A 12,668-nucleotide genomic window follows, 5' to 3' on the forward strand; every position below is an offset into this window, starting at 1 on the left:
AACAAAACTCAGCCACACTGCAAACTCTCAGGAACAAACAGTAAGAAACTGAGGAGAAAAGCAAGAGAAGCAAGGCAGCTACAAAAGTATAACAAGTGTTAACACCACAACCGCACACAGCGATAATGCATTACAACCACCAGTAAGCCTGGATCATAACACCTTACTAGACCGGTATAGAGAAGCTATAGCTGGCATTAAAGGAAGTGTCCAGCCAGAATATAAAAGAGGGGAACAACTGTCACTGGCTCCCCCACAGCATGTGATCAAAGGAGACTTACAAGCAGCCCAGCAGAAATTAACTCTTGCTAGCCTGCCTATGAACTACAAGCCTGTGGATCGACGCCCGAGTCTGCCTGCGCTGATCACAGGCATCAGAGAAGTTAGCAGGCATGATGCCAGATGCGTAGATGTTTGTAAAAACCTCTTTATGACATCATGGCTCAAATGGAGAGTGTTTCTTCATATTAAATACCTTAAGGAGGTTGTCCAAGACTTTTTCTTAGCTTTTAGGCCCAAAGTAAAAAAAATAATAGACAGGGAGTACTAACTTCCTGCCTGTTTTGCCCAATACAAAGAACTACCAGCAGGAGTAGTCACAAATTACCTCAGTCGGCGAGCATCTTACGCTGTGTTCTGTTGACAGGGTGTGACTGCTGTCAATCAGTATGATGTCAGCAGTCACGCCACACTGACAGAGCAGCCCATAAGTGGAAGAGCTTTTCTATTGATGTGCAGCAGCAGAGTCGCCGACAAGAGCTGTCCGTGACCACTCTGAGCCAGTGCCATGCAGAACATATACAGTAGGTAGTAAGGAACTGCCTGCTTGTTCCTTCTTAGTCATATATTAGAAAAATAAAATAGTCATGGATAACCCCTTTTTTTACAACCTAATAAAAAAGGTTGCGACGCAGTGTAAAATATGTAGAAAATAAATAATGCAGTGATTTAGAAATCACTTATAGCCATTTTTTATTAACAATAGAACATAGATCAATAGTTGAACATTAGACATTTTTTAATTCTATTTAAAGAAAACTCTCATTTAGAAATTAATGGCAGAAACACATCTAAAAAAAATTAGGACAAGTGTAACAAAAGGTTGGAAACATAAGTGGTACTAGTGAAAAACAGCTGTAGTGTCAATTTTCAAATAAGTCACAAGACTGTATAAAAAGAACAAGTAGAGAGGCAGAGTCTCTCAGAAGCAAATATGGTCAGAGAGTCACCAATCTGTGAACAACTTCTAAATTAAAAAAAAGGATCCTCCTCTTAAACTTGGAAGGACTTTGAATATCCCACATCCAAAGTATATAATATCATCAACACATTCACAGCTTCTGGAGAAATCCATGAGGAATTGTTTCCCAGTTATTTTACTTAATGTGTTTGGTAATGTGTTGTTTGATCTAGGTTTTGAGAGTCTGGAGGGAGGTTCCATTCACTCACTAAGTTGCAGTGAATATGGTACCTTTCTTAGCTCTGACTTAGCTCCACTTAATGAATATAATGGTCCCTCACTGCCTTAGGGAATATGTTACATTCTCTACCGTAAGTCAGGGTAATAAAGGACAAGTCCGCCAATACCTAACAAATTGATTCCAGCTTGGTAGAGTTTTTGCTTCACGACTTGGAGACATCAGTCTAGCTCTAAAAAGAGAAAAATGTATTCTAGCTATGGCATCCCTTGAAGAGTTTGGGGATAGAGATTTTGGCTCATGAATGTAGTGCACACAGTGAGAAGATCAATTTCTAGAGTGTCTGGAAGAATAGCACCAAATATGTCAGTTTATGGGTCTAAAGCCCGCTTTACACGCTTCAATATATCTCACAATCCGTCGTTGGGGTCAAGTTGTAAGTGACGCACATCCGGCATCCTTTGTGAGGTATCTGCATGTGACATCTACGTGCGATCAGGATTGAACGCAAAACCGTTGATCGCAAACACATCGTATCTTTGTCTAGAATTGAACGTTTTGTTGCACGAACCTAGTCAATTGAAACGTGTGACATCCCTCATACGATTTTGATGTCTGATGCTATGTGCGCAGGTGTGCGCTCTGCACCGCAGCTTAAAAAAGGTCCGCTTCAGAGCGCAGCTGAAAAGCTGCGTTCTGAAGCGCCTCACAATGTCTGTCATTCACTAATCTCTGTCAGTCGGTCACTATCTCTGTCCCTCTCTCTCTGTCTATGTCAGTCTATCCCTCTTACCCCCTCTCTCATACTCACCGATCCCCGATCACCGGCGCGGCACTGCACGGCATTCACACTGCTGCGGCGGCTTTTACTATTTTGAAAAAGGCGGCCGCCCATTAAACAATCTCGTATTCCCTGCTTTCCCGCCTACCGGCGCCTATGATTGGTTGCAGTGAGACACGCCCCCACGCTGTGTGACAGGTGTCTCACTGCACCCAATCACAGCAGCCGGTGGGCGTGTCTATACTGTGCAGTGAAATAAATAATTAAATTATTAAAAAAAACAGCGTGCGGTCCCCCCCAATTTTAAAACCAGCCAGATAAAGCCATACGGCTGAAGGCTGGTATTCTCAGGATGGGGAGCTCCACGTTATGGGGAGCCCCCCAGCCTAACAATATCAGCTGGCAGCTGCCCAGAATTGCCGCATACATTAGATGCGACAGTTCTGGGACTGTACCCGGCTCTTCCCGATTTGCCCTGGTGCGTTGGCAAATCGGGGTAATAAGCAGTTATTGGCAGCCTATAGCTGGGCTACATCAGCTCGGAAAGCCGCACCAGAGGTCAGTTTTCGCTGTGGACAGCCCCAACACACTGGGCAGGAGATTTCTATAATCCCATCAACTATGCTTGTACTATACAACGCAGCGTTTTGGATGCAGTGAAAACACGCTACATCCAAAACGCTGCAAACACTGAGAGTGGACCTGTACCCTTAGAGTACACAGCACTGGGTTCATTAAGAAGCGCACACCATTTCATTAATCTGGCACTTTAAGCAAGTAGCGCGCACCTCTGTGCCCTGACAAGCATGCCATTCCACTTGTAGCATTTCTGTTGTAGAGGACGCTGGCAGATGTCATGATTTGGCCAGGTACATACACGCCCCTCGTCCTGGCACGGCGCCCCCCCCCCCCCCCCCCCCCGCGCCACTTATTTTAGTGGAGTTGATCCAAAGTGCTGTGGTCATGGCAAGTGTCACAAAATTCCTGCACAACTCCACATTGCACCAAAATGTTATGTCTTCTTTGCTTCTTCCATGTTCCTTCATGTTCTTATGTTTAGCTGATTTGAGCTGGTTCCTTGGCTTCTTAGGCTCCTTCCCTATCCCATGCGGTTCTGGTCACAAACCTCCCGCCCCTTTAAATCATTTTCACATATTTTACTAGGGAAGATAAAATGATATTTGGGGGAAAAGCTTTGTAAATTCCACTTTAATATCATCAGTCCATATTTCAATAAAGTAATGGAACTGACAAACGTGTACATGGGTTTGGAACAAATAGCATTTAACCCAGCCGCCCGTGTAACATGAATTGTTATTGTAGATAAATCCGCAGGGAAAGGACTGATAAATTAGCGGGTAAAATTGACAAGTGACAAGACATTCAGAAACATCATTTGTCTTCTCTCAACAGTGAAGGTGATATCCATGCATTTCAAATAATGCTACTCCTGCATCCAAAACTGTGAAAATAACAGGCGGCGGGTCGTGTAAGCGTGCCGGTCCTCCCAAATCCCTCTTTATAACAGTCGTAGAGCGCACCAGGCTATTATTCCCCATTGCTAGTAAATTGAACATTTTTCTAGTATATCACTATTACGGAGTCCATAGCTTGTTCTGTTTATTGTAGGGCATACCTCAGCATGGAGTGAGGCTCCGGCGAGCAGCTTCCACCAGCCACATCTCCCTTCTACATGTCTTCCCGCATTAAACAAGCAATTTGTTAGACCTTTACTGGAAGCATAGCAGAGCTGAGGGTCTAGCGGCAGCACAGCCTGGTCCTCTGTGGACGGGCACTGACATGGAGGAAAGGAAAAGTTTCCATACAATTCAATCCACATGGGAAATCTGCACTGGAATGTGCTGAAAGTACACACTAAGGGGCACTTTGCACACTACGACATCGCAAGCCGATGCTGCGATGCCGAGCGCGATAGTCCCCGCCCCCGTCGCAACTGCGATATCCTTGTGATAACTGCCGTAGCGAACATTATCGCTACGGCAGCTTCACATGGACTCACCTGTCCTGCGACCGTCGCTCTGGCCGGCGACCCGCCTCCTTATTAAGGGGGCGGGTCGTATGGCGTCACTGTGACGTCACACGGCAGGCGGCCAATAGGAGCAGAGGGGTGGAGATGAGCGGGATGTAAACATCCCGCCCACCTTCTTCCGTCCACATATCCTACGGAAGCCGCAGTGACGCCGGTAGGAGATGTTCCTCGCTCCTGCGGCTTCACACACAGCGATGTGTGCTGCCGCAGGAACGAGGAACAACATCGGACCGTCGCGTCAGCGTAATCATGGATTACACCGACGCTGCACCGATGATACGATTACGACGCTTTTGCGCTCGTTAATCGTATCATCGAGCCTTTACACACTACGACGTCGCATGCGATGCTGGAAGTACGTCATTTTCAATTTGACCCCACCGACATCGCACCTGCGATGTCGTAGTGTGCAAAGCCCGCCTAAGCCGGAATATCCAAATAGGATCTTCAGGTATGCGGCCTCTTGTTGATGGCCTTATTATGAGTCTGTGCAAGCTGTACGGAGCTGTGACAGGGCAACTATAGACTTATATAGAGCTGTAATAGAGCTACTATAGACTTATACAGAGCTGTAATAGTGCAACTATAGACATTCAGAGCTGTGATAGGGCAACTATAGATTTATACAGAGCTGTAATAGGGCTGCTATAGACTTATATGGAGATCTAATAGGGCAACTATAGACTTATACAGAGCTGTAATAGGGCTACTATAGACTTATATAGATATATAATAGGGCTACTATAGACTTATACAGAGCTATAATAGGGTAATAATAGACTTATACAGAGCTGTAATAGAGCTACTGTAGACGTATACAGAGCTGTAATAGGGCTACTATAGACTTATATAGATATATAATAGTGCAACTATAGACTTATACAGAGCTATAATAGGGTAATTATAGACTTATACAGAGCTATAATAGGGTAATTATAGACTTATACAGAGCTGTAATAGAGCTACTATAGACTTATACAGAGCTGTAATATGGCTAATATAGACTTATATAGATATATAATAGGGCAACTATAGACTTATACAGAGCTATAATAGGGTAATTATAGACTTATACAGAGCTGTAATAGGGCAACTATAGACTTATATAGATGCAGTGCCTACAAGTAGTCTTCAACCCCCTGCAGATTTAGCAGGTTTGATAAGATGCAAATAAGTTAGAGCCTGCAAACTTCAAACAAGAGCAGGATTTATTAACAGATGCATAAATCTTACAAACCAACAAGTTATGTTGCTCAGTTAAATTTTAATAAATTTTCAACATAAAAGTGTGGGTCAATTATTATTCAACCCCTAGGTTTAATATTTTGTGGAATAACCCTTGTTTCCAATTACAGCTAATAATCGTTTTTTATAAGACCTGATCAGGCCGGCACAGGTCTCTGGAGTTATCTTGGCCCACTCCTCCATGCAGATCTTCTCCAAGTTATCTAGGTTCTTTGGGTGTCTCATGTGGACTTTAATCTTGAGCTCCTTCCACAAGTTTTCAATTGGGTTAAGGTCAGGAGACTGACTAGGCCACTGCAACACCTTGATTTTTTCCCTCTTGAACCAGGCCTTGGTTTTCTTGGCTGTGTGCTTTGGGTCGTTGTCTTGTTGGAAGATGAAATGACGACCCATCTTAAGATCCTTGATGGAGGAGCGGAGGTTCTTGGCCAAAATCTCCAGGTAGGCCGTGCTATCCATCTTCCCATGGATGCGGACCAGATGGCCAGGCCCCTTGGCTGAGAAACAGCCCCACAGCATGATGCTGCCACCACCATGCTTGACTGTAGGACTGGTATTCTTGGGGTCATATGCAGTGCCATCCAGTCTCCAAACGTCACGTGTGTGGTTGGCACCAAAGATCTCGATCTTGGTTTCATCAGACCAGAGAACCTTGAACCAGTCTGTCTCAGAGTCCTCCAAGTGATCATGAGCAAACTGTAGACGAGTCTTGACATGACGCTTTGAAAGTAAAGGTACCTTACGGGCTCGGCTGGAACGGAGACCATTGCGGTAGAGTACGTTACTTATGGTGTTGACTGAAACCAATGTCCCCACTGCCATGAGATCTTCCCGGAGCTCCTTCCTTGTTGTCCTTGGGTTAGCCTTGACTCTTCGGACAAGCCTGGCCTCGGCACGGGTGGAAACTTTCAAAGGCTGTCCAGGCCTTGGAAGGCTAACAGTAGTTCCATAAGCCTTCCACTTCCGGATGATGCTCCCAACAGTGGAGACAGGTAGGCCCAACTCCTTGGAAAGGGTTTTGTACCCCTTGCCAGCCTTGTGACCCTCCACGATCTTGTCTCTGATGGCCTTGGAATGCTCCTTTGTCTTTCCCATGTTGACCAAGTATGAGTGATGTTCACAAGTTTGGGGAGGGTCTTAATTAGTCAGAAAAGGCTGGAAAAAGAGATAATTAATCCAAACATGTGAAGCTCATTGTTCTTTGTGCCTGAAATACTTCTTAATACTTTAGGGGAACCAAACAGAATTCTTGTGGTTTGAGGGGTTGAATAATAAATGGCCCTCTGAATAAACTTTTCACAATTTAAAAAAAAAAAAATAAAAAAAGAAATAACATTCTTTTTTGCTGCAGTGCATTTCACACTTCCAGGCTGATCTACAGTCCAAATGTCACAATGCCAAGTTAATTCCGAATGTGTAAACCTGCTAAATCTGCAGGAGGTTGAATACTACTTGTAGGCACTGTGTATAATAGGGCAACTATAGACTTCTGGAGAGCTGTAATAGGGTAAGTATGGACTTCTACAGAGCTGTAATAGGGTTACTATAGACTTCTACAGAGCTATTATAGGGTAACTATAGACTTTTATATGGAGCTGTAATAGAGCTACTTTAGACTTATACGGAGCTGTAATAGGGTAACTAGACATATACTGAGCTTTAATAGGGCTACTATAGACTTATACAGAACTGTAATAGGGAAACTAGACTTATATGGAGCTGTAATAGGGCAACTATATACTTATACAGAACTGTAATAGGGCTACTATAGACTTATACAGAGCTGTAATAGGGCTACTATAGACTTATACAGAGCTGTAATAGTGCTACTATAGACTTATACAGAGCTGTAATAGGGCTACTATAGACTTATACAGAGCTGTAATAGGGCTACTATAGACTTAAACAGCTGTAATAGGGCAACTATAGACTTACGTGGAGATGTAATAGGTGTAATAGATTTAATGTTTGTTTGTTGTTTTGGTTTTTGTTTTTTTTTGTTAGGGTGGTTTGTTGTAATTTCTTTTTTTATAACCAAAATATACTTTTTAAAACTTGATCACTTCTGCGATAAAGGCTATGAAACATGGAATATCTCTCTATGATGGGTGTATTGTAGTTTTATATTAGCTGTTTAATAGATTGATTTAAATATAATGATAAGATATATTCTAGATATACTATAAATGCTTTCAGAAATGTGAGTAGGCTTTCCCCGGCGTCCGGGTCCCGTTTCCAGGGCAGGTGTGCGGTGCGGGTCCCGTTTCCAGGGCAGGTGTGCGGTGCGGGTTTGCTGTGTACATGGGACGATGTGTGCGGGATTTAAGCAATATTATGATAGAACATAAAGTGCGGTCTATGCAATGTAGTAATGGAAATTGTGAATATTATCGCATTTCATTATGTCATTGGCATCACATGCTGTGGATGGCTCCATGTCTGTGGCTGCTTCATGAAAGAGGATTCTTCTGACATGTTTGTTTTAGTGAAATAATATGTTGTGCCGGTGCTCTTATTTCTCTTATAATGTATTACTAATTTATAACTGGGTGTGACTATTCCTCTACAATGGGCCATGTCTACACAGTCTTGTGGCGCATTTATAGGAGCCATCCGAGCAGTTTTCCTGCTTGGTGCTACAATTGCAGTGTTTAGCAGTGGATCGATGGATGTTATCACTCAGATGAGGATAGATGAGCAGAAATCCATTTCATCAAACATTTGTCAAAGTGATTATATATTACCTATGATACGTAGAAGCCTCTGATCGAGGCAGGCCGCTAATCAGTGTCTGTAATAACTTCTCACGTCTATGAACTTTGAATGACATATTTATGCAGGAGAAACACATTTAGCCATCATTCTAAAATAGATCCGGTATGAAAGAATATATAGATATTTTCAATTAATGAAAAGATAATTAACATTTTTTGTTTAATTTCTCGTAGGTAAAATCCTGTTATCAAACGTGGACTCGTCCATTTTCTGAGCCATGACGCTGTGTGTGCTTCATGCTGGCATGGTGCTGGGAATGGCGTCATTGGTCTATGCAGTAAGTTTCCCTGAAGACGACGAGCCGATCAACATCGTAGACTATCACTGTAAGTCTTCTCACTATGTTCTTACAGCTGTCATAGATTTATCGCGTTTGTTATCTGGGGGCTGAAGTCTTGTATACAGTATATCCAGTGGTTACAGAGATGTCATGGCGAAAACCAAAGTGGGAAGCTTCAAATAACACTAGTACTGTTATGTATAGTAAGAAATAAAAAATATAGGCAATAAAACAACATAAATATGTTATTAAATGTTAGGATTTAATATATTAAAGAGACAGTAAAGCTAAAAACATGTATTATAATAGAGCCCTCTTTTCATACGTTCCTGTCCTACTGTACGGAGCCCTTAAGGTAGCTACTTTCTTGCCCTACTTCTATTAGTGTTAAAAAAAAAATCAGTACCCTCCATAGGCTAAATACTAACCCACAAGTCCGCCAGGAAGTCCTCAAATGTAAGGATGACTTTGATGACTGTATTTTTACAACTTTTTTTTTTTCAGAAGCACAAGATCATTCTTTAGTATCCCTTTAAAGAGAATCTGTCATCAGGTTTTTGCTACCTCATCTGACCGCAGCATAATGTAGGCAAAGAGATTCTGAATCCAACAATGTATCACTTAGATTACTAGGTGCGTCCGTTCTCACACAATCTGAATTTTTAGATTTAGGGGCACTTTGCACACTACGACATCGCAAGCCGATGCTGAGCGTGATGGTCCCCGTCCCCGTCGCAGCTGCGATATCATGGTGATAGCTGCCGTAGCGAACAATATCGCTACGGCAGCCTCACACGCACTTACCTGCCCTGCGACGTCGCTCTGGCCGGTGAACCGCCTCCTTCCTAAGGGGGCGGGTCGTGTGGCGTCATAGCGACGTCACACGGCAGGCGGCCAATAGAAGCGGAGGGGCGGAGATGAGTGGGACATAAACATCCCGCCCACCTCCTTCCTTCCGCATAGCCGGCTGGGACGCAGGTAGGAGATGTTCCTCGCTCCTGCGGCTTCACACACAGCGATGTGTGCTGCCGCAGGAACGAGGAACAACATTGTAACATCGGTCCTTCCCAAATCATGGGAATGTCTGACGCTACACCGATGATACGATTACGACGCTTTTGTGCTCGTTAATCGTATAAAAAATGCTTTACACACTACGATGTCGACAGCAAGGCCGGATGTGCATCACTTTCGATTTGACCCCACCTACATGGCACCTGCGATGTCGTAGTGTGCAAAGTGCCCCTTTGTCATGAAGCCAAGCTGAGAGACGTGTTCCACCCACACCAGGCTCTCTATAGAGATTGTATATAGATAGTGAGGTGCCAGTCACAGAGGGGGTGCTGTGCACTTGACTTTGTACATAGTTTGAGCAATCATACGTCCTGCTGTGCCCAACTGTCTAAACAAACACAGCAAATAAACAACAGATGGACCTTGACAAGACAGGCATCCCTGAATTCTATGTTTTAACCCTTAGGGTACCTTCACACTTTAGCGATGCAGCAGCGATCCGACCAGCGATCTGATCACTACATGGTCGCTGGTGAGCTGTCAAACAGGCAGATCTCACCAGCGACCAGTGACCAGCCCCCAGCCAGCAGCAACGTGCAAACGACGCTGCGCTTGCACGGAGCCGGCGTCTGCAAGCTGCGGACACTGGTAACTAAGGTAAACATCGGGTATGGTTACCCGATGTTTACCTTAGTTACCAGCTCACACCGCTTAACTTAGCGTGTGCAGGGAGCAGGAGCCGGCACTGGCAGCGTGAGAGCTGCGGAGGCTGGTAACGAAGGTAAATATCGGGTAACCACCTTGGTTACCCGATGTTTACCTTGGTTACAGCTTACCGCAGGCTGTCAAACGCCGGCTCCTGCTCCCTTCACATTCAGGATTGTTGCTCTCTCGCTGTCACACACAGCGATGTGTGCTTATCAGCGGGACAGCAACAATAAAAAAACGAACCAGGGCTGTGTGTAATGAGCAGCGATCTCACAGCAGGGGCCAGATCGCTGCTCAGTGTCACACACAGCGAGATCGCTAATGAGGTCACTGCTGCGTCACAAAAACCGTGACTCAGCAGCGATCTCAGTAGCGATCTCGCTGTGTGTGAAGTACCCCTTACAGCATGCTGGCTTCACATACCATAGCAAAAACCTGCTGACAGATTCCCTTTAAATTTATTTAATGAAAACTTGTCACTTACCATAGAATTCTTCCCTAGTATCAATTTCGCTGTTCTCCTGCATCTGGTATTGTATGTTTTCTGTTCCCGTCCCTGTATATAAATCTGACCTCTTTAGCCAAGTGGGCGTGGTCATCAAGAAGACTTGTGGAGAAGGTCCTTTATATGAATAACATACGAGCTTCACAGATAGAAAGTTTCATTGTCCTCAGTTATTTGCATAGAATTGTAAAGCATGGATGGATTTGGCTGAAATCTAGCATGTTATGCCCTGCTTTTCCAAGAGAACATGCTAGAAGCCGTATCATGTAGTCTGTGGATGTCTGATGAGGGACCACACCATATAAAATGGAAGGAAATTACATTTGCTGACATTGGTCTTATTTTATTCATTTATATTCAAGATGTTGCACCAGGGATTTGGCTTAAACCCTTCTACACCTAGTATATACAGCTAATCAATTCTGTCTATTGATTCTTGAGCTGTGTAATCCAGAGTGATGGTGTATCCCATTTTAACTTGCAGATTCAAGGCAATATCCAGTATTTAGAGGACGCCCTTCAGGCAATGAATCGCAGCACAGCTTGGACTTTCAACTCATGTTAAAAATTCGAGACACACTTTATGTTGCTGGAAGGTAATTTCCTTTAATCTGTTTATATGAATTGGACTTGTATTCTATTTTACGTTTCAGCAGTTATTTTTAAAGCTCAGAGAAAAGCTTCGATTTAGGAAATGAAAATAGTAATCTCTATCAATATATTAGATTTCATGCTTAGGATGGAAAGGAACGGAAATAGAAAAACAACTAAGTCATACGGGGCCTTACGAGTGGCGGAATTTACCAGTCTCACAACTCGATTCACGATCGCTAGCATTGGTATAAGTAGTTGTGCTCTATTGCAAATTTCGCTGCACTTTTTGGATAAAATTACCAACATTTTGCAAATGATTTTTCTTTTTAATATTAAATTAGGCATTACATATCATATACAGGGGTGAACTAACCAATTTTCAAAGTAAATATATTTCTAAAGGTGCTATTTACATGTCTTTCTCACCAGAGGTCGGTTACAACCCATCCAATCTACACAGACAAATAATTAAACAATAGATGTCCATAAATTAGGCTGCTTTCACACTACGTTTTTTTTAACATGCGTCCTGAACGGTTTTTTTTGCAGCAAAACCGGATTTAGTACAAATGCACTTTAATTTCAATGCATTTGCAATGGACTCACGTAAACATGTGTACACATGCATTTCCATGCGGTACAGTCAGGATCCAGCGACTTGCAGTATTTTAACATTTTTCAAAAATGCGTCCAAATACTGCATGTCACTGGATCCTAAATATACCGCACACAAACGCACGTGAACGGTGGTATGCTGATAAACAGGATCCTGTTTGCTGTAATGAGCATGCCCAGAAACCTGCCTGGCGTGTTAACAGAGTGTCTCTCCCTCTCACTCTCTCCCTCTCTCACGCTTTCTCTCTCTCTCTCTCGCTTTCTCTCACTCTCTCTCTCTTTCACTCTCGCTCTCTCGCTCTCTCTCGCCCACGCTCTCTCACTCTCTCTCTCTTTCTCTTCCCCTCTCTCGCTCTGTTCCACTTTCTCTCTCTCTCTTCCCCTCTCTCTCTCTGTTCCACTCTCTTTCTCTCTCTTCCCCTCTCTCTCTCTGTTCCACTCTTTCTCTCTCTCTCTCTTCCCCTCCCTTCCCCTGGCGGCATCTGCATTTTCAGTCTGTCACGAACTGACTTCCACTGACTTTCGATCACATGACACCAATGCCCGGCCGTAAACTTCAAATGATAGGATCCCGTAAAATAACACATGCGTTTGCATGCGTTTCTCTTTGGAAAAACAGGATCCGCTTTTGCTGCAAAAAAACGTTCAGGATGCATGTTTAAAAAACATAGTGTGAAAGCAGC

General features: G+C 43.6%; 1 protein-coding gene across 3 annotated transcripts in view; it reads left to right on the forward strand.

Annotated features, from left to right (window-relative positions):
* SEMA6D (semaphorin 6D) overlaps positions 1 to 12,668 on the forward strand; it is a 111,483-nt gene that overhangs the window by 60,379 nt on the left and 38,436 nt on the right. For all 3 annotated transcript variants that reach the window (XM_075345796.1, XM_075345797.1, XM_075345798.1), the window contains exons 2-3: positions 8,443 to 8,595; positions 11,261 to 11,372. In XM_075345796.1, coding sequence (XP_075201911.1) covers positions 8,487 to 8,595; positions 11,261 to 11,372 — 221 coding nt within the window. In that variant the 5' untranslated portion in view covers positions 8,443 to 8,486. The remainder of the gene's footprint in view (positions 1 to 8,442; positions 8,596 to 11,260; positions 11,373 to 12,668) is intronic.

This window comes from Anomaloglossus baeobatrachus, chromosome 4 (genome assembly GCF_048569485.1).
Source record: "Anomaloglossus baeobatrachus isolate aAnoBae1 chromosome 4, aAnoBae1.hap1, whole genome shotgun sequence".
In the NCBI taxonomy this organism is placed as follows: domain Eukaryota; kingdom Metazoa; phylum Chordata; class Amphibia; order Anura; family Aromobatidae; genus Anomaloglossus; species Anomaloglossus baeobatrachus.